At 52.8% G+C, this 20,317-nt stretch overlaps 11 protein-coding genes across 11 annotated transcripts; 4 read left to right on the top strand and 7 right to left on the bottom strand.

Moving 5' to 3' along the window:
• Positions 1–209: 209 nt before the first annotated feature.
• On the bottom strand, positions 210–680 carry PG998_006737 (uncharacterized protein; the record flags this gene model as incomplete). Its single annotated transcript, XM_066873553.1, has 1 exon — positions 210–680. One exon carries the CDS (start codon positions 678–680, stop codon positions 210–212), a length of 471 nt encoding a protein of 156 aa, XP_066729498.1.
• A 559-nt stretch (positions 681–1,239) lies between these two features.
• Positions 1,240–1,683, bottom strand: PG998_006736 (NADH dehydrogenase iron-sulfur protein 7; the record flags this gene model as incomplete). The annotated part of the gene is made up of 1 exon (XM_066873552.1): positions 1,240–1,683. One exon carries the CDS (start codon positions 1,681–1,683, stop codon positions 1,240–1,242), a length of 444 nt encoding a protein of 147 aa, XP_066729497.1.
• Positions 1,684–2,454: 771 nt separating this feature from the next.
• Positions 2,455–3,819, top strand: PG998_006735 (uncharacterized protein; the record flags this gene model as incomplete). The annotated part of the gene is made up of 1 exon (XM_066873551.1): positions 2,455–3,819. One exon carries the CDS (start codon positions 2,455–2,457, stop codon positions 3,817–3,819), a length of 1,365 nt encoding a protein of 454 aa, XP_066729496.1.
• A 1,650-nt stretch (positions 3,820–5,469) lies between these two features.
• PG998_006734 (uncharacterized protein) lies at positions 5,470–6,571 on the top strand (the record flags this gene model as incomplete). The annotated part of the gene is made up of 2 exons (XM_066873550.1): positions 5,470–5,716; positions 5,778–6,571. The coding sequence occupies 2 exons, from the start codon at positions 5,470–5,472 to the stop codon at positions 6,569–6,571; spliced, it is 1,041 nt and encodes a 346-aa protein (XP_066729495.1).
• A 1,413-nt stretch (positions 6,572–7,984) lies between these two features.
• Positions 7,985–8,656, bottom strand: PG998_006733 (uncharacterized protein; the record flags this gene model as incomplete). Its single annotated transcript, XM_066873549.1, has 1 exon — positions 7,985–8,656. The coding sequence occupies one exon, from the start codon at positions 8,654–8,656 to the stop codon at positions 7,985–7,987; it is 672 nt and encodes a 223-aa protein (XP_066729494.1).
• Positions 8,657–9,150: 494 nt separating this feature from the next.
• PG998_006732 (uncharacterized protein) lies at positions 9,151–10,858 on the bottom strand (the record flags this gene model as incomplete). The annotated part of the gene is made up of 4 exons (XM_066873548.1): positions 9,151–9,366; positions 9,446–9,577; positions 9,684–10,541; positions 10,781–10,858. 4 exons carry the CDS (start codon positions 10,856–10,858, stop codon positions 9,151–9,153), a joined length of 1,284 nt encoding a protein of 427 aa, XP_066729493.1.
• A 990-nt stretch (positions 10,859–11,848) lies between these two features.
• On the top strand, positions 11,849–12,235 carry PG998_006731 (uncharacterized protein; the record flags this gene model as incomplete). The annotated part of the gene is made up of 3 exons (XM_066873547.1): positions 11,849–11,974; positions 12,029–12,085; positions 12,143–12,235. 3 exons carry the CDS (start codon positions 11,849–11,851, stop codon positions 12,233–12,235), a joined length of 276 nt encoding a protein of 91 aa, XP_066729492.1.
• A 344-nt stretch (positions 12,236–12,579) lies between these two features.
• On the bottom strand, positions 12,580–14,307 carry PG998_006730 (protein kinase domain-containing protein; the record flags this gene model as incomplete). Its single annotated transcript, XM_066873546.1, has 2 exons — positions 12,580–13,485; positions 13,552–14,307. 2 exons carry the CDS (start codon positions 14,305–14,307, stop codon positions 12,580–12,582), a joined length of 1,662 nt encoding a protein of 553 aa, XP_066729491.1.
• A 1,555-nt stretch (positions 14,308–15,862) lies between these two features.
• Positions 15,863–16,762, top strand: PG998_006729 (uncharacterized protein; the record flags this gene model as incomplete). Its single annotated transcript, XM_066873545.1, has 3 exons — positions 15,863–15,984; positions 16,058–16,200; positions 16,332–16,762. The coding sequence occupies 3 exons, from the start codon at positions 15,863–15,865 to the stop codon at positions 16,760–16,762; spliced, it is 696 nt and encodes a 231-aa protein (XP_066729490.1).
• A 278-nt stretch (positions 16,763–17,040) lies between these two features.
• Positions 17,041–18,668, bottom strand: PG998_006728 (1-3-beta-glucanosyltransferase gel1; the record flags this gene model as incomplete). The annotated part of the gene is made up of 6 exons (XM_066873544.1): positions 17,041–17,508; positions 17,591–17,680; positions 17,730–18,113; positions 18,228–18,301; positions 18,366–18,536; positions 18,569–18,668. The coding sequence occupies 6 exons, from the start codon at positions 18,666–18,668 to the stop codon at positions 17,041–17,043; spliced, it is 1,287 nt and encodes a 428-aa protein (XP_066729489.1).
• A 287-nt stretch (positions 18,669–18,955) lies between these two features.
• Positions 18,956–20,218, bottom strand: PG998_006727 (uncharacterized protein; the record flags this gene model as incomplete). The annotated part of the gene is made up of 2 exons (XM_066873543.1): positions 18,956–19,552; positions 19,652–20,218. The coding sequence occupies 2 exons, from the start codon at positions 20,216–20,218 to the stop codon at positions 18,956–18,958; spliced, it is 1,164 nt and encodes a 387-aa protein (XP_066729488.1).
• Between the last annotated feature and the right edge of the window lie 99 nt (positions 20,219–20,317).

The raw sequence follows: 20,317 nt of genomic DNA, 5'->3' as shown, positions 1-20,317 counted from the left end.
TTGCAGGGATCAAGTCTAAGATGACATATCATATATGCAGCCTCCTGTCACTTCTCCAAGACCAAGGTAAAAAAAGCAAAGACATAACTGACTCGTATTGAAGAATACTTTAAGACTACTTTCAAAACAAATGGTAAAGGCTGGAGGTATATCCGGGGTGGGAGGCAAACAGTACGATGGGATCAGTTCGTAAGACAGACAGCCTCTAATTAGTTGGGGCCATCTGTCTTTTGCACCGCTCGCGGCTCCCATCCTTCCTCTGCCATCTCGAAGTTCTCCATGGTGAAAGCGGGCGCCACCGTGCATCCGACCAACGTCCACGCCCCCAAGCTCTCGGCGTGCTGCCATTCCTTGCGTTGCACCACGACCTGGGGCCTCTCTCCGGCCCAGATGTCCTTGCCCAACACCACGTGTCGCACCGGCTCCCCGTCATTCCAGGACAGTGAAAGTCGCATGGGGGCACCGGCATAATGGTGCCACACTTCGACGGCGTTGAGCACCCGATGCCAGTGCGAGAGACCGGACTCGCCCTCCAAGAGGTAGTAGATGCAAGTGCTGTCGGATGCGTGCTCTGCTGTCCCTTGGCTGTCCCGGAAGGTCTCGATGTAGTAGCCTTTTTCGGGGTGCGGACTCAGGTTCAAGGCCTTGATGACATCCTGAGCTGATCGTGAATCCGCCATCTTGGTGGTAGTCGGACTAGTATAGGTTGAAGAGTTGGTAAAGAGATGTTATCCAATGTTGTTGACTAGCCAAAGACGAGATGTGAAGAGATAATGCGGGGGACTTGCAACAGAAAGGAGAGACGAAGCCGCTAGAGCAAGGGGGCTGACATAAGAACGATAACGGTCAAAGACAGGCAAATGGAAGAAAAGATTGTTATCTTGGGTACGCTACAGCTAGTGTCATCGCAGGCGGGTCTTCCAAACTCGGACAATACCCCAGTCCCGAAGGAGCCGGCTAGCTTATGGATGCTACGTTGTAGTTGACAGGGGCTGCTGACGCACACAAGGAAGTTGACTAAGTGGGTGTACGCAATCTACGATCTATCTGCAGTATAAGATATTGGCCTTCTAGCTCTGATTAACAAGACTTTTTGGTTCTTTTTTTCACAATTTGATGTCGAGCGGTTAGTTCAACATAATCCATCGACATCATCCCACGTTTGATACCCTCTTACACTACCCACGATGGTATGCACAGCTGTCCCGCCATTGATCGCAAGAACCAACTAATGTACACCTATTTCCGGTACCACATTCTCGTCGTCTTAGTATTCCTGATCTTCCGCTGCAGCTGGAAGATGCCGTACAGCAGCGCCTCGGCCGTCGGCGGGCAGCCGGGGACAAAGATGTCGACGGGCAGGATGCGGTCGACGCCGCGGACGACGCTGTAGCTGTAGTGGTAATAGCCGCCACCGTTGGCGCAGGAGCCCATGCTGATGACCCACTTGGGGTCGGGCATCTGGTCGTAGCACTGCCGCACCGCCGACGCCATCTTGTTGGTCACGGTGCCCGCGACGATCATGACGTCGGCCTGCCGCGGTGAGGCCCGGAAAATGATGCCCAGTCGGTCCTGGTCGTACCGCGGCATCGACGTGTGCATCATCTCGATGCCGCAGCACGCAAGCGCGAAAGTCAGCGGGTGCAGGGAGCCGTTGCGCGCCCAGTTTAGGAGCTGGTCCATGGTGGTTCTTCATTGGTGGATTAGCTGAGACTCTTCCATCTAAGGGCCAACAATGTGCTAGATGGGGGTCGACTTACAGGGCATATTCAACGACGCTGGTAGGTTTCGACTCTGATGCAAGTGCTGTATTTGAAGGAAGTCGACTGGGTCTCGCTGGTTTGACCGCGTGTTGCCGAAGTTGTCTCGCATGGGAAATATTCCTCACGCATATAATCGGTAAGAACTGATTTGGTAAAAAAGAAGAAGGTGCTGCCTTAGCAAGTGAACGACATACTAGGTGGTCATGGACCGTTAGTAATAAAGCAACAGTTGTTATCGATCAGGGGCCACGAACGCATTGATACTCCGGTAGGTCTCATCGTGGGTGATTTTTCGATAATATATATCAGCAATAACGGCAGGCGAATGAAGAATCAAGATTGCGAAAAGAATATGAGTGGCATTCTGTCATGGGGACCTACAAGAGATGCCCATATCAGAGCCATCGGGATATTCACACATTCAGACCCACCCACACCCGCCAGCACTAGAGGCCTAGTCCACTGGTGTCAGCATACAAACACTGTGTAGATGCACCTGAGGAGTACTGAATCTACAGTGCGAACCACGCCACTAGACAGTACATCGCACTCTTGAGGACACCACTAACGTAGCGCCGCAATTCTGGCCTCGGGAAATTCACTCATGAACCTGCACCAGTAACCCCATTCCACCAAACACCCTCCCCATGCACGACAACTCCTCTGCTCGGCGAAGATTCACGTGTAAGACATGATGTCCTGTACAGTATGCCAGCTGCCAATCGCCGGACCAGCTCCCCGCCCCGGAATCACCCGAGAATGCCCTTTCTGCTCAGCCGTCTTTTCTCGCCCCGATGGCGCTCGACGACACGCCAAATGCTGCCCCCAAAGAGGGAGTCGTGCACTGCGCGTCGAGAAGCGCGGCCGGAAGACGAAATCTTGTGACCAGTGCTCGCGCATCAAAGTGCACTGTGACGCCCAAAGCCCATGCGATCGCTGCGTGTCTCGGAAACTGGACTGTACCTTCAGTCGGTACTGCACCGACGCCAGTCACCGGCAACCTACCACTGGACATGGAAGTCTATCCGACTCACAAATTACCACTAGTCGCAGCCGCGTCCCCTTGTCGTTTCTGCTCAATTATACCGACGAAAAGCAGGACTTTGTCGCAGAGAGGGCAGTAGGTGAAGAGCCAGACGGTGCCCTTCTCGGGCCGACGTGTGCGACATTGACACCAATGACGCCGCAAATCCAAGCTTCCAGGGACACAGCAGTGGACTACATAAATCCTACGCTGCTGCTGCCATTCGACGATAGTCAAACGGATCTCGAGCCCACTGGGATAGGCGAGCTCTATAGCACCGAGGAGCAGAACCTTCTCGGCGCCTTTCTTTCTCAACCACTCTGGTCCCAAGAGGACCGTCTCAAAGCTCGTCTCGATTTATTAGGGTTGGAAGTTGCCGCCCACACCAGCTCCAACGACCGCTATGGGGGCCCTCCATTCGACCCACCTGTCTTCCGCCGCTTCTTCAGTGCTTCCAACGTGCAAAGCTTTGCTATGCTGTTTTGTCGCAAGCGGCACTATCGTTACCCGGTTATACACTGGCCCACATTCACTCTCGATGAAGCGTCTCTCCCGTTACTTATGGTCGTTGCTCTGACAGGGGCTACTTACTCATACCGACCGGGACATGGACCCGAACATATTACGGAAGCCAGGAAACTCTACTATCTCGCCGACTCCTATGTCTTTCACCAGTTGCGGATATTTCTCGACCGCCTGCCCCAACCTTCAGAAATCGACTTGACTGAGGCCATCCAATTGTGCCAGGCCGCGCTGCTTATGTATGGTTTGAGCACCCTTTTGGCGGGTGACTCAACTATGCAGCGTATATCTATGACGGAGAGGCTACCATCGTTGATCTCTGCCATGAGAAGGCTAGAATTTATTGGCTGTCGACATGACCCTTCAGAAGACTGGCATTCCTTCATACGCCGTGAACAAGTTGTTCGCCTTGTCACTTGGGCATTCTGTGTCGACTGTTTGGCTACTTTGGCCTGCAATAACCCCCCCAATATTCTCTCTACTGGAAATGTCGGGGGATCTACCATGTGACCCTAAAATATGGGATGCTGACTCTGAGTCAGCATTTGAGTTAGTAGTGTCCTCCCAAAAATGGCGTGGAAAAACGTATTGCTTGAAAACCCTCATGTCGTGGTTTCTCGATGACCAAGCCCGGGGACAAGAAGAGTGGGAGAATCTCACCCTATTTCATTTGCATATCATCATGTGCGGTAAGTCCTCATGTCCTGTCGATCGACGTATTCCTCCCTGATGCTGACAGAAACTCTCCACAGCATTGCAGCCCATGATATTCAACCTGCACGTCAGCCTGTCTCTGCCACAACAGTCGAGTAAGCTGCTACAGACCTGCGCTAGATGGCGTCGTCTTTGGGAGCGAGGCATGGATTCACTCCCGCCCGAACACCGCAGTTACCTGGGTATAGCAAAAAACATACCTGACGTCGAACACCTGTCAAGGCATATCGTGGAGGTTGCCGTGAGTTCCAAGGCAGGTTCCTCGCGGTATCTGCAGCGAGTTCCTTCCTACAGTGCCAGAGAGATACACGATTTCATACGGGAGTTTGCGACAGGGTCGTGCTCCTAGATGGCTTGCCTTTTTGGGAACAATACATCGCATTTTGTTGCATGATGTCTCTTACCTTTCTTAGGATGCCAGAATATGTTGCCCGTCAAGCCCGCGCTCGGGCATCATCATCACCGTGCACCGGTTATTGGGTTCCGGTCCATGCCCGTGCGAAGAAATTAGGTTTTCTGTTTTCTCCACATTCCCCGACGACATGCCTAGGCGAAATCCCAAGCCTGCGAGCTGCACCGGAAATCAATACCATCCTTAGGCTTGCGAAAGTTGCTTAGCATAGGCTTGGTTCACGGACGACGTACTTAGAAGGTGCGGTGGCATAGCTTGCAAGGGTTATTGCACCATGGCATCGCCCGAGGTCCCCAGGCCGAAGCATATCCGAGTGGGGCGGCGACTGCAAGTCTTTCCTCCCTTTCGGGGCAGCGCTGTTCTTCGCAGACGATCCGGTCTGGGAGAAGTCCACGGGGTCGACCAAGTCAGGAAAGCTCGTGGATAGCAATTGGACTTGCTGGCTATAACCTCCGAGTGGAGCAGTGAAAATCAGACTTCTGAGGGAAAGGGGGAATGAGAGTATTTCAGCCGTCTTGAGAATATGCCACTATCGTCCAAATTGCAATCGATCGAGAGCGAATAACCGCTCATCGGAATATCGACTCCTTATATACGGGTATGGCGGGCCGTTCGTACGTATACGCCGTATACTTGCGTATTGTACACGCTGTATTGGGGCTGTGGGTTTCTTGGTATGCCAAGCACCCGTTAAATTCCTCCGAGACCCCAGGATTCGCGCTCCACGAATGGCTACGCCCCGTGGACCCTGAAACCAGCCTTAATGCGGATTATTCTCACTGGCTAGGCTTTGCTGCGACCCATTTACTACATAACCAACTGCATTTCATTAGACTTGGCCTACTCTATTGGGATAATGCCAAGCCCAAAGATGCCTTTCCTACCATTCTTACATTACTTATATAAATAAACGTCTTTCCTTCCGTGACCGGCGTATCTTTTTCTTTTTCCTTCCAGCGCAGTGCGTCTTTTACTTGATCGCCTTTATCCACCTTTTTATAAATACAGTCACACCACATACTCGTCTCGCGAAGATGAAGTTATTGTCGCACACGGAGATCTTGCCCTTTCTCCCTGGCGTCGCAGCGTTCAGCCCTGGCAGACTTCTGGGCCTCGCCAGTCTGCATGATGTGGTCGGCAACAACACCGAGTACGAAGCCCTGATCAGGAAGGGGCTTTCCGAACCAACAGCAAGTCGATCGGTGAAGTTCAGTCCGTTCAAGGGAGACTGGGAGTCTCTCCGGAAAGATTCGGTGTTGCGGAACTCAGAGTGGACTTGGCGTAAGCAGGCTCCAGCCCCGCCCTTTCAGACCCCTACAACGTGCTAATCATTTCGTTTTAGGCATAAACACAAGCGAGATTGCCGTGCCAAACAACGACGGCCCCGGATACAAGCTCCAGGATCCCCACGTCGTCGGCACGTCGTACGACCTCTCCTGGCCCAAGGGGACCAACCTCTCCGACGCCCTCGACGGCGCCAACGGAACCTTCTGCGCGACGACCCTCGCCTCCTTCAACCTTCCCGTCAGCGTCCTGAACAAGTACACGGACGAGCACGCCGGCGCCGACTGCACGCCCCTCCTGGGCGAAGAGTGCGTCAAGTCGCTGCTCTCGACGAAAGAGGGCGCGGTGTGGGTCACGAACGAGAACGGCGGCCAATGCATCAGCCCCGCCAAGGCGTGGAGCGAGATCCCCAGCTGTCGCGACTCGCTCGGCGCCGTGAAGGACTACGGCCTGCTCTACAGCGGCTGGCCGCTCGACGGGCGCAACCCGCGCAACAACGCGACCGCCGACAAGCCCTGGGAGGCCGGCAACGAGTTCTACGTCAACGTGTCGTCGGCCGTCAACGGCACCGCCAGCGACACGTACCTCTGGTCCGTCAACCAGCTCCACATCCTCATGCTCGACGCGCGCGTCCCCTCGGGCCGCGGCAGCGGCCAGTTTGTGGGCTCGCCCCAGCTGCTCTGCGCGCGCGTCAACGCGACCAAGCTGCCGGAGAAGGACGGGGATAAGGACGGCGTGGCGAGGCTGGGGGAGAACATCCGGGGTAGCAGCAGTGGGGTGGAGAGGCTGGGCTACAGCGTTGGTGTCTTGGTACTTACCCTGACTGTGGCCCTGGCCAGTATCGCAATGTGAGGCGTTATAACATAGAATGTACACAGTTGCGAGATTTACAAAAAAATTATAAGTTATCCAGTGCGCCGATAGCTACATGGCCTGAACCAAACGTGGTTGAAAGAGTGCACTTCTTACGAGGACTTTGTGTTAATACAAATGAAACTATCTAGACTCCTATCGGTTCCTCTAAACATGTAATATCTGGTATATTATGCTTTTGAGGGAGATCCTATCTATTTTTGGAGGACCGCATGTCTACTACTCCTGGCAAGGCAAACCGAAGCACTATTACTTGCCTGGTTAACTTTTGGATATCTATGATACATGCCAATGTACTCCCAAATGTCATGTGAAAATGGGGAGTATCCTAAGGTAACTTGCGACTGGCAGCATGGTCTGCACTGCAAATTGTTAGCCCTCTTCAGATGAGGACCTCTGGGGGTTGCACCACCTCGTCCCCTGGCCACCAGCACTTGCCGACCTGCATCTATCGTATCTCAACTTGCTCGACAGGGCAGTACCTGCGGTTGCCGGAACGCACGTGTGGGGCTTGACTGCCATGTTTGCATGCACGACCTCTGGGGTGGCGATGGATGATCTTATGTTGCACCATCCTTGAACCAGAGAAGAAAGAGGTCAATGGTGATGAGCGCGCAGGGGTTCAGTTCTCACAATTGGCAATAGGCGGAAATAGATTTCAATGGCGCCCGGAAATGCAGGTATGAAACAGTTGAAGCGTTCTGGCTGTTGATATTCGTGAACAGTCGTCGTCCCCAAACCTCCACAGTCTTCTGGGGTGCGAGCCGCAACCGGGTGGGGCACATCGAGGATGATTACAGGCTAAAACGTCGCCAACCTGAACTCTGACGGAGACAAAGCTGGCCCCTATTCTGGCCGTTCCCAACCAAGATTTCATGCTTATTCTTTATATACTTCCGGCTAGCCAAGCTTCGGATGCACTTTAGTGGATAAGATGGAGTTTTTAAAAAGGTGACCCTCTTTGCAAAATTTGGGATCTAGTGCTTTAATGAGTCATGAGGCGTAGTAGCATCTGTTTTCCGCATCACTCGACGCCTCTCAATCCAATCCGATATAGTGTAACGGTCAACATATCGCGTTTTCATCTAGGCGTCTTTCACAGACGTCGAAAAGATCCGCGAAGCTCGGGGTTCGATTCCCCGTATCGGAGTAACAACTTTTCTTTTTACTCTTTCTCTTTTGCTCCTGTCATCGTAATATCCAGCCAAACAGGAATCTTCTCATGCATGTCCATTCACGGTGAATTCCTTTCTTTTCTTCTTATTGTTTCAATGGGAAGGCGTCAACCTAACAGAAAGTTCACGCCGAATATCACGCGGCAACATATGAATCATATTTTAACCATTCGTGGGTCAATACTAGAGGGGAATTTATTAACGTGTATGTAGAGGACTAATCTACTTGATGGGCTACGGAAATCTGTCCACTTCCTACCGAAAAAGTGCCAAGGCTTAGTTTAGTAGTGTGAGTTGTGTGCCCAAAGGCCAGCTTCAGCCGGATTGATAGCGGAATGCCCTTTTTGGTATCCTTTAGTTGATGATCCGCCCGTTGCACTGTCTTATCGGTTGGCACGCGCAAAGTAATGCCGTGAGTTTTCGCTATGCTGCTGATGGCGGCCATCATCTCAAATGTTTCCCACGAATTCACGTCCGGGAATCTGTATATTGCCGAGTAGTGGTAATCGACCGAGAGTCCGCGAGTCAGCGCCTCTTTCCCATTGGCGGGGATGCGTTCGACCAGGTCCCAAACGGAGCCCCCCAATGCGAGCGTGTCTGCGCACGTATTTTTGTCGAAATAGTACAACATGGCTCCTAGGTCGGAAGGGTCGACGTTTCGAGCTGCGACGTACGTCATGGAGCGCCAGACTCGGACCCTTTGCCCCTTCGTCTCGTTCAGCTCTCTAAGCTCAGGGTCCGTCGCAATGTCTGAATCTTCCACGAGCTTGCAGGTACGAGGCGACTTGCGCTCGGAGGCATCGTATGTCGGTGGTTGCACCGATGCCTTCTCGGACCCCATGTTGTCGGATGAAAAGAGTTTTGTGGCGACGGCTATGACCAGGGCCATTATTGGATACAAGTGTTCTACATATATTTCTGGTTTATCGAAGAGACGCTACCAGGTTTTGTCAATGTCTTCAAAACATTCTCGATGCTGCTCCCATATAGGGGAGATGCAGAAGCTACAATGAGGTAATTTCAGTTCATTTCAGTAAAGCTCTCCCCGCCGTCGGATGTAGCGCCAAACAGCCAGTATCGATCACCTATGAATACCCTTATGCAACTTGACTAACATTTGCGCAGAACTACAGGCTCGGCTCTCTCGGCTTCCTAATGGAAAGCAGATGTCGACCAGAGACTCGCCCGGCATTGGATCCAGGCGAGCATCGCCGCTTTCAGAGATGGGCACCAAACCCCGAAATGAACTACTACAAGCCTGGGTCTACAAGGTGGGTATCAAATATTCATAAACTACGTGATCATAAATCCGTTACGTCGTAATGAAAGTCCTCCTTTCCGTAGACCGGCACTGAAGGAATAGGGCAATTTGAATGCCGCTTCTCAGACAAGAAAAATGTTTGCATCATCGTCTCTCAGCAGTTGTTGTTGGAACTCCGTCTTGGCTGCCTCATCCCCCTTGGCGATGTACTTTCTGGAGAACTGCCAGGTGAGAAGCGTCAGCACTACCGCCGAGCCGCAGTAGAGCCCCAGCCAAGGTGACACCATCCGGTGGCTCTCGTCTGGGATCCAGTTGAAGAACGTCATGGAAAACAAGGTCTTTGTTTTCGGCTCCAAAGTCAGCTTCGAGTAGGGGGCTGCAGCGAGGACTTTCAGAGGTAAAGGAATGCATGCTTACCGCCAAGAACGTCCCGGGGAGGAAGACCATGCCCATGTACGATATGGCTCTCATCTGGTTGCTGTCCTTTTTGGAGGCGAAGGCGATGATGATGTTTGCCTTGGCATCGCGCCTGGTGTAGAAGTTCCATTCCTGCAATCCCGGATGTTAGCTGTCAGTTCTTTGACTTGCATGGCCAGAATTGGCATTCATCCCGACAAGGTGCTTCGATTTGCTCACCATCTGCGTGGCCATGGACATGCCACCAAGGGAGGCTGTCGCAGTTCTGGACCTCGCTGTTGAGCTCAATCTTCATCTCTGTCAATCGATCCTGGAACTGCGCCGTGTTGCTCGTGTATATCCCCCGGTTGCCCGGTGATGGGCTTGTACCCGCCTCAGTTTTCTCGGCATCCTCGGAGAACTGCCGAGATTGTGTGGCCATGGCGTCGAGGATTGTGATGAGGCTCTGCACGCCGTTCTTCAGCTTACTGACCATCAGCCAATTCTTGGTGGCTTTGCAGTCCTTTTGGAGCATGTTCTCGGTGTTTTCTTCGGTCTCCTTATTCGTCTTGACCTTTACCCTGTCCGCCACCCTCCCGGCCGTCGCTACCATCTCGATCCCCTCGGTTGACTCGCTCATCTCAGTTGACTCAGTCGACTCGGCCTCTTTGATTGCCTTGGTTTTGTCGGACTTTTCAGCCTCAGTCTGCGTGAAGGTGCTTAGTCTGGTTTGCATTTCCAGGATTCGCTGATCCAGGATCGAAGTCTCCGACTGCAGCGCATCGAGCAGTCGTGTGCGTTCCAGTTCCACAAACATCATGGGGAGCATCAGGGGGTGGAGTGCAGTACGCTTGTATGACTTGAGCCTCTGCGACACATACTTGATGGTGGCATCGGTACATCCGTACATGACGGCAAAGGTAACGGGGACGTCCGGGAAAGAGGTTACGCTCATCGCGATGCCGTCATTTTTCTTAAACTCGCAGATAGTATCGGACATGCAGTTGTAGACTAGGGCGTAGGTCAGAGGGAGAAAATATGATAATTGATTATCTGTGTAGCTTTCATACCGATTGATGGTCCAAGTGACCTTGGATCCTTCCATTTCACCTTGCGACTGTTGAAGACGGCGTGAGATTTTCGGGGCATCGTCAACGCTAACGACTTGTGCTGGAAGAGAGATTTGCAAGCGTTCTTGAGAGTCTCTTTCCCATACGGTAGAGAGAACACATGCCCCTCGGGAGGCCGTTGATGCATCACGACAATGGTTGTAGGAGCACCAGGTTTAATCAATGGCTGACACTCGGCGAGAATAGTCAGTTAAGTTTCTGGAAAAGCAATGACGGAGCGACGTACTCTGTTGATCCAATCTAGGTACTCCTGTTCCAACGTCATGGACATTGACTCGTCGGACACCTCCGTCTTTCCCTGCATCATGTGTTAATCACTTGGACTGAGACAGTTCGGTTCATCAATAAAGGACATATATGATATGGTTACCTTTTCGTTCCTAATTACCACAGTCTGGACCCCGGATGGGCCGTCCGTGTTGCAGTAAAAACGGTTCAAGTCAGTCACTCCAAAGAGTTCATTTTGGCTCAACCAATCCATATTGCATGAGCGACCCAGTTGCTGTGTTGTTTGTTGAAGATATGTCCAAGAATGTACTGATGTGGTCGTTCATATGAGTTTCAACTCAATATTAGGTCTCGCATCTGCTGGTAGTACTGAATCGGACACTCTCGCCAGTGTGACTCGGGGGGGATATGGGCTAATTACATGAGGGGAGCTGCTGAGAGCCCCTCACGAAGACATGCTGACTGCACAGCCTGGGCGTACAATTTCTCCCAGCTTCGGCGATGCTACTGGGTGTGGCGGCCAATGACGCCTTTGAGCCCACCCCCTAATATGTTATGCAGTACTACTGCGGCTGTTCGGTGTGCGTTTGCGGCATTTATTTAATTGGGCAAAGTCTGCTGCAAAGGTTGACTCGGATGAGCATCTCCTGGAAGTCTCCGGCTTACTTGCTGCTTCACTGTATCCCTTTTGAACACCCACACACTTGAGTATCATTATCTACACTGCGGAATATTCTAGACCTTCATTGTACTTCATTTCCGTCAGTCAGCCTCTACCGGTGTGAGATCGAGGCGCCAGTGGCAGTATTGATTGTGCCCGGAGGCAACAGAAAAGACCGAAGCAGTGCCACTGGCGATTCACACAGCCCGTTCACGAAGTGTAAAAACTCGTTTCACGCAAAGGTTCGTTGCCTTGAGGATGGGTGCCTTGCGCAAGGCTCCAACTACATAAGAGAAATAAATACTGACCCAGTCACCAGAATTACTTGCGAATTTGAAACTTGACCGACCCATGTCTCCCCTCGACAGACTTACTCGCTGGGTGCAGAATCTCCGATCAAGCAAGATGGCCGACAATCAGAAGCCCTTCAAAGCAACTCATACGTTCACCCATAAATATACCAGGGAGCACATACTACGCAAATATCTTATCGACACTGCAAAACTAACCACAGAGCAGTTTCGCATGCAAGTAAGCTTCGTACTATCAGTTCATGAGAACCCTCAAATACTGACTAATAACCAGACTAAAGGCAACAATCTTCAGCTTGAGATAACCGACGAGACGGTGAAGCTCGAGGAGGTAAGTCTCATTTGTATTGATTGGTTGTATCGTATGGGATGAGCTAATCCGCAGTAGGAACAAATCAAAGCCATCTACCAACTCTTCACAGAGGCTGAAGAAAAGAATAAAGAGGATAATGCTTGCGAGAAGCAGGAGGGACAGGACTAAAGGAAGGAATATCAGGGGAAACATTCTCGCATAGGGGTTAGCTTCGCAATTAAGGAATGCAACTTCATGATTGAAATTATATCTAGATAAACCCTGTTACGATGCAGCGATTACATCTAATCCAGTCATTCTAAGTAGTACCTCGCGGCTACGATCTTTGTGATACAATTTGCAAAAAGAGTCTGGTGTACCTCATTCGATGAGGCTCGCTCATTGCAGTCTAACACGAGCATCCGGGTTTGGATTACATCTAACAGCCGCCTAATACCGTCGTCGCATCCTTGCTGATTGCGTAGGGTATCAAATTGCTTTCAGAATATCAGAATAGGTTCGTGGGTGAAGGATTAATAAACAGGACTCACCTTAGTAACTGGGTCTCGAACCTGTGTCTCGACAGGGCGGCTGAACTCTTCCGTGACAAGGTTCTGATCCGTTATGGAGCTGTTTCTCGAATCTTTCCTGTGCCTTATCCACTTGTAGGCGGATTGAAACCGAGACCGAGACGGGCGACTTTGAGAGGGGCGACTTTCAGGTATAGCCACCCTCTTGAAGAACGTATCTTCTGACTCGTTCTCGTAATTTGCCGCAAGGTCTTTCTCTTCATGCAGACGCCTCTTTTGAAACTCTCCTATCTCATCCAGGCCCACCAGAGCCCATGTGACGAAGTCCAAATACAGACACCCGAGAGACCACACATCAAATTTGATGGTGACAGTGTCCTGTATGTCGAATTCCGGTGCTCGATATGTCTTCGTGTGGGCCATGCCTCTTACTTTAGTACTGGATGAGGCTGATGGCAGCACTTTCGAATTTCCAAAGTCAGCGAGTTTCAGGATGACGGAACCGTGGGCGGGAAACCCGAGGATGTTCTCCGCCTTGATGTCGGCATGCAAGAGACATTCTGGATCGAGGCCATGGATGTAAGCGACAGCACTCGCAATGCCGAGACACTCCCGTAGAATCCATTGGGGTGAATGCAGCTCCTCATGAGAAATTTGTTGTCTTGACGGCCCCTCGTGACGAGGACTGGGGTGTTTTCCCCAGATCGCTCGAAGGTCACCTAGTTCCGTCCATGGGAATAGCAAAGAAAGGCTCCCCCTGTGCTCGAATGCAAGTAGTAGAGGATGAATGTGGTCGTTGCGAGAGATACAGCGGTTGGCTTTGAGTTCCTTCTTGAAATCAGACCTGGATATCTCTGGCCCAAAGTCGCCTGTGAATGTTTTGAGGGCGAATGCGTTGTCTGGACCGTCCTGGGCCCAAACAGGTTAGAAGACCGACTTGGCGAAGCCGAAGGATAGAGAGGCAAGACTACCTACTAGTTTGTGATGGCTTGGATGGATGTGAACCTTCCTGACCTTTGATGACTGCATCTCAATCTTCTGAGGTCGGTTCTCGGCGTCTTGGGGCTCGTCTTCGGAGGGCTTAGCTGCATCCTCTATCGACGTCCATGGTAGGCGGATGTTATCTTCCAACCCATCTTCGAGCCCCAGCTTCTTGATTGGCTCCCCACCTCTTTTCGTGGTGAAGCACAGCGGACGGAGCTGATACATCCAATGAAAGAAAAGATCCCTTTGGGTGCCACGCAGGAGCTGGATCTGTCGGAGCACCGGGTCCGAGTCGCCCAATACTGCTGGGGCATCCTTACTGTTCAACTCCCACAGCGAGCTGTCGCACTTCTCGGGCGGAGCCTCACGGATAAAGTCCTCAAGCATGCCGTGTAGCCCCGTAAAGAGGAGTGCAGCGAAAATGACTCGGCTGCCAGTGCAGAAAGGCTTCATGCAGTGGCAGACATCTGGTTGACGTGGGCTGATACGATTGGCCGCCTGCTGCATAATTTCTGCAATAGCGACATGGTTTTTGGAGACTCGTTGGAGAACTTCCAATGTGAATTCGGGGCTGATCTCTTGGACAATCGTATCTCGCGGTATGAATCGGAGGCGCTCGTCGCTGACGTCGGCTTGGGATGCATTGAAAAGCGCCTGCCTGCACTTATCTCGTAGAGCCTCGATGGCACACTGACAGTCGCCATCGTGGGCGCATTCCGAGGAAGATGGTTCGGTGTCTTGCATCATGTTGTGAGAGATAGGGGATTTGGATGACATCGTGGCTTACCCCCCCTGGGCTGTTCGGAAAGGTGCAGTAGGCGGATGTAAAGATTAGACGAGCAAACAAATGATAGTCACTACCTTGATTCTTATAAATCAGAGTCTCGGACCCCAAATATTCACCGCCTCTGACGGCTCCTTGACAGCCGTGAGAAAAATTTTCAGTGCCCACTCAGCCCTCAACCTTCCCAAAGGACCGCGGTGAAGTTCGTTTCAGCTCGGCGAGTCTTATCTTATGTATATGGACTGGGCTGAAGCTAAGCCCAGACGGTGCTCTGAGGCTTGGCTAGTATTGATAGGACGGCGTTCGTCCTTGTTTTCATGCAGCCACTTGAGGAGGCGATGCAGCAATATGCAAATGATCAGCCCACCTGGAGGCTGCCTTCCTGCACGTAATCCATTCGGGATACCTAGCCTGATCTAATAAGCCATCTACACAATTGCGATTTGTTGCCGGACTACCCCGCACGCTTATCGAAGCCGGTGAGGATGCCTGCGGCTCAGTTCTACCGGCAGTGTTCGCTGATGACATCAAATTGAGAGCCTCATGGATTTGGAAAGGTTCTGCCTGGTTTCCGATGAAGAAGCAGGTTAAGATAAAGCCCGGATGGTCGCCATCTCACCGATGAAATCCCGGTTGGGCTGACTTGGCCGCTTTGTTCCACCAGGCGTACTCCCTGAATCCCAATGTTTCAAGAGTTCCTTCCCAGTCACGAACATACGAAGCCTATTGGTTAACAGTCACACGCACAGAGAGACTATGTCCTCCTTCCATTTCCCGCTTTTCACCACCAAAAGCCGGCGGTCCTCTACCACCTCAGGATACAGTGCCAGCTCGACCGGCCAGGGTCCCGTCCAGATCCTGTCAGGTTCGGCTATTGACGGAAACAAGCTGAAGGACACCCTGCGCCGGAAAAACCGCGGCGGCTACAGGCTCGAAGTACTTCTCTCATTTCTTCACCCATGGCAGTATGTGGCTACTAGTCTCCTTGTCTAATTGCTGAAATTTGCCACAGTTACGATCGGATCAATACTACGTGTATGCCGAGCAAGGGCTGACACGAGGGGAGGTCAGTGTGTGTCGCTGATGGCGCTGAAGGTACTTGGGTGCCTAATTCTCGCGTGCCAGTACAATAGGTAGTCTGGTGTAACAATAAGGAGGTCACATGAATCATTTTGGTTGCTTTTTCAGCCTACTATTAAGTCACTTTCCCAGGGCGGAAATATCATTACTATTACCGGTAGATTATGATGTAGATTATGTTTTTCAAATTCTTTCTGACGCACTTGTATTGTTGACATAAAACAATCGCTATCCAAGATAAATTGGAGACGAAGAGGATTTCTAGGCTACTTCGTCAAGCAACCAGAGTGCCTCCTGTGATGGACTACAATCTTTGTCTGGAGATAAGGTTATATAACCACGCGATGCCTAATCGGAAAGGGGTGCTAAACCCGGGAGTTGTGACAGCGAGTTCTCGAGTACAGGCTAGACGCTCTCGGCTTCCTAAACGGAAAGCAGATGGCTGAGCTCGGTCTTCTCAACACCGGCATGCTCGACCAGAGACTCGCCCTGCATTGGATCCAGGAGAGCATCGCCGCTTTCGGGGAAAGTCCGAGCAAGGTGACACTGTTCGGCGATTCGTGAACTTCGCACACTTCCCTGTCATACCAAAACCTATCCAGCATGTCTGTCTGCTGACATCCCAAGAACCAGCACGGGCGCTGTGTCCATGTACTCGCACATGATGGCCTACGGCGGCCGCGACGACCGCCTGTTCCAGCAGACCCTCAACGCCCTGCTCACAAACTCGGCCCCGAAAGGGTTCAACACGACCGAGCAGCTTTCCGAGTCCCTGGGTACGTTATCGATCTCTTGTCTTCCAGTCCCTAGTCGAACGAAGCCAAAAATAACCGTACTCTCCCAAAACAAAGCCCGAGGATATTTCCACCCCAACCCCTCCCCAACACCACCGTCTCCAAACTTCCAGGACTCTACCCCACGGCCTCGCGCCTCGGCTGCCCCTACAACACGGGCGACACCCGACTGACCCCCGGCGGCCTCGACAAGAAGGCCTGCTCCATCTTCGGGGACCTCGTCATAGTCGCGCCAGCCCAGCAGCACGCCGCTACCCTCGCCGCCGGCGGTGTGTCCGTCTACTGCTACCGCTTCAAACTGCCACCCGCAAGTGCCGCGCCCGCGAGGGGCGTCTCGACGGGCGTGGAGCAGGCTAACGTTTTCTCCAACTTGGACCTCGGAGCGTCGGCGTGGGATCGGGCGCTGGCGTACGAGATGGCGAGCACTTGGGTCAGTTTTGCGCACGGTTTGGATCCTAATCCCGGAAGCCGTAAGTTGCATTTACGCTTCTTCCTTGGTGTTCTCATTGCGTTTCATATCGCTGACGGAAACCTCCCCACGTAGACTCTACATTACCACATTGGCCAGAATATGGAAAGGAGGCGAACATTATTGTCTTCAACGGCCATGTATCATGGGTATAGCAGGGCACGTACCGTGAAGAGGGAATCGAGTACATCACACAAAATGTCTTGCCAGATGGTGTGTTGTAATCGTAGAGTTAAGTTATACAGCTACATACTGTACTTCAAAAACGTGCATCTATAACTCTATAGCAGTCATGCCAGGCCAGAAGACAGCAGCACCTTGTGCGCTGGTCGACTAGAGTGATTCGCCATCATCTATACGGAGGCTCCTTTCCACTTCATCCGCCACATCAATCCACTGCTTATCCTCGATCTGCGCCTGGACGTCGTCCCAGTCCAGGGGCACACCGGCAAGTCGGCCGACGCCCTCCAATTCGTGCTCTGCGCCGGCAGCTCCGGCCTGCTGGCGGCCACGAGCTCGCTGTCGGACGACGCCCACTCGGGCTGGGTCGCCAGCTCGTTGTCGGCCGCGTCCCGGAGTCGCTCCTGGAGGTAGCCGAAGTCGCGCTGCTTCTCCAAGGTGCCGTCGGCGCGCACGACGACGAGGCCGTAGTGGTTGGGGCCCTCGTAGAGCTCGTAGACGCAGGCGCCCGAGAAGACGCGCGTCATCTCGGGCGAGTAGATGGCCGTCGTCTCGTGGAACTTGCGCGGCGTGCTCTCGCCCGTGGTCGTGCCGTACTCGGAGAAGAAGACGGGCACGTGTGTGTTCTCGAACCATTCCAACTAGATGGCATCACGATTGATGAGAACTGGTTGTGTTGGAGGGGGAGGGGGTGTTTCGAGGAGAAAGCGAAAGAGAACTTACCAATCGGTTCCAGCCAGACACCTGCATGCTGGACCGGCCAACCCACGACCACTCGTTCCACTGCCAGCCGCACATTCCCCCATCAGCAACCTGTTGCCAAAAACGAAGTGGGAGAAGAAACACTTGTTGAGTAGCTTACCGAGAAGAAGTCAACAGCCTCCTCCGGCGCCCCGCCAGTGAGATACCGAAACTCGTCGAGAAAGACGTTGCGAATCCCGCTCGAGCTGACGCCGACGGGCAGGACGCGGTACTGCTGATGTGCGCCGGCGCCGGCGCCCTCCGACTTGGCGGCGGCGGCATGGAGGGCCATGTAGCGCTTGACGTCGCGGACGAGGGCGCGGACGACGGGGGCGCCCGCCGTGGCGCCCGGGCTATTGAGCACCTCGTTGGCGACGACGACGCCCAGGGTGTTGGGGTAGACGGCCATGCGGTCGAGGGTGGCGAAGTAGTGCTGCACCAGGTCGGGCGTGTACGAGTCGAACGGGGCGGCGCGGTTGACGCACTGGTGCTTCGTGGATAGGCCCTTGAGAGGGGGTAGAGAGAGATTCAACCCAGGTCAGATAGATAGACACATGGCGTGGATTGAGGCGGCCGAAAGTGCAGGTGATGGTTGGTCCAAAGGCGGGGTGGGACTGACTGCTATCACGTAGATTCCGGCTTTGGCGAGCATGTCCATAGCCACATCGTGGCTCTTGGTGTTGTCGATGGTGTCTGTGGATCCCGCAATTCGTGTGTCAGAAATACGCGATATGAGGCTGGGAGAGCAACGACATACAGACGAGCAGGGTATTGATGCCAAGCTCCTGGAGCAAGGGGATGCTGCAGCTGAGCACCTCGAGCTGGTCATCGGCAATCGGGTCCGACGGAGTGAAACGAGGGTGTTCCCTGTTCTTCTCCCGCTCCAGAGCCGTGATTGCTCGAATATAGTTGTTCTGGTAAACCGCCCCTTTGATAATAAACTACATGCAGTCAATTCACGTGCCCTTGGTGTCAAATAGGTTTCAACGGTACTGACCCGGTCCTCATTGCGCCAGAGGTAGCGACCTCGAACAGAAATCGGGGTGATCTGGTCTTGCATGGCTGGATGATGATATCGAAGTTTGTCGAGATTGATTGTCTGCCTCTGTCACCGACACAAAGACGATTTCAAGTCGTTGGCACACTTGGTTGCCTGGAAGAGTCCCCGCTGTGGTGGCGCGCCCCGACGTCATAATTGGTGGATTGGGACAGCAACTAGAGTAGGATCGTAGCTTGGGGGCGGGGTAACAGCTAGAGATAGCAGCTTGAGCAAGTAACTGACGGAATGGACGTCGTTTATTTCTATTAAGAGTCTCTAGGTCTGGATGCTATAGGGTTGCATGACTGCTATAGGGCTGTGTGAGTCGGACCAAACCATCCCTGCTCCTGTACGCCAGAAGCTGCTCGCTCGGCAAGAACCGCCCGGTCCCTGTCGGCGGATGTGAGAAAGCCTCGGAACCTCTTCCCGGCCACCACACGGCGTATCGCCGGCGCCCAATACTCAAGGAACCGTTTCGGGTTGCTATGGAGCCATGTCTCATCCTCCGGCCGCGTGAATGGCCACTCCACAAAGTAGGTTCCGAACTTCTTCGTTCGCAAACTCAAGTATGGGGCAGCGACCGTCCACAGGAACGATATGCCAAGCAGAATTTTCACCCATCCCTTGAGCCTCCAGCGATTCTCTCTGGCGCCGTTGTAGAACTTGACTTTGGATCCAGGGCTCTCGATGCCGACTTCGACCGTGCCCTTGTATCCTAGCCCACGCACCAGGCGCATTATCTCTAGCTTGAGGTACGTCTCATCGAGGCCTGCCACCTCACGCTTGATAGCAAAGGACTTCAGCCTGCTTCGGTCTGCGCAGAATTGCTCACACCAACGCGGTAAGGTCACGTCTGGGTCGAGACTCTCCTTGCTGCTCTTGTGGGGGTGAAACATGATTTTCTTCTAGGGATTGTCATGTGTGCCCGGAAGGGAAAGGTAGGGAGTCATGTCAATGTAGATTTTGAAGTCGATCACTGTATAGTACTCCGGTTGGTAACTTACTCCGCCATAATAAACAGCGGCGTAATAATCCATCTCCTTGTGGGTTCCTGTAATAGTGAGCCGAGGCTGCGGCATTACTTTAAACCAGTCTCGTATGTGTCGCTCTAGTCTAACCGGGTCGTTAAGGCGCTTGTCAATGTAGTATAGCGTGTCCTTTTTAAAACGGTATGGCTGAACGAACGGAGAAGGAGCAGTATGAGCATCAGGGGTGTGCTGAGGAGGAGCCACTGAGCTATTGGAAGACGAGGAGTCATCGCCGTCGCTGTCACTGTAGAGAAACAAGATGGTGTTTGGAGAGTCTGGCCTGAACCTGACGGAGCGTTCCTCGTCGAGTTGGCGAATGGTGTCTGGGGAGTCTGGCTTGAACCTGACGGAGTGTTCCTCGTCTAGTTGGCGAGAAGCCGGCGACTGGGGGACATGAGGGGCAGGGGCCGCAGCGCCTGCATCATCCGACGAATCCGACGGATTGGCCAACTTGAGTGCAGGAACCTGGTCGGGTGAAAGAAGTTCGGTCGGGGCCTCAGAAGCAGTGCGCGCAGTGTTTGGACGACCCGGCGGATTGGCCATCTTGACATTTATAAATAATGCTGGTTGGATATTCATAAGATGATGGATGCAGTCCTAGCTGGATGATGGTTGGTGGATGATGGACGATGGTGGTGGAGG

The sequence above is a fragment of the Apiospora kogelbergensis genome (assembly GCF_038363985.1).
Source record: "Apiospora kogelbergensis strain CBS 113332 chromosome Unknown utg000005l_segment0_segment0, whole genome shotgun sequence".
Taxonomy (NCBI): Eukaryota; Fungi; Ascomycota; class Sordariomycetes; order Amphisphaeriales; family Apiosporaceae; genus Apiospora; species Apiospora kogelbergensis.
This window is presented reverse-complemented; position numbering and strand designations above follow the sequence as displayed.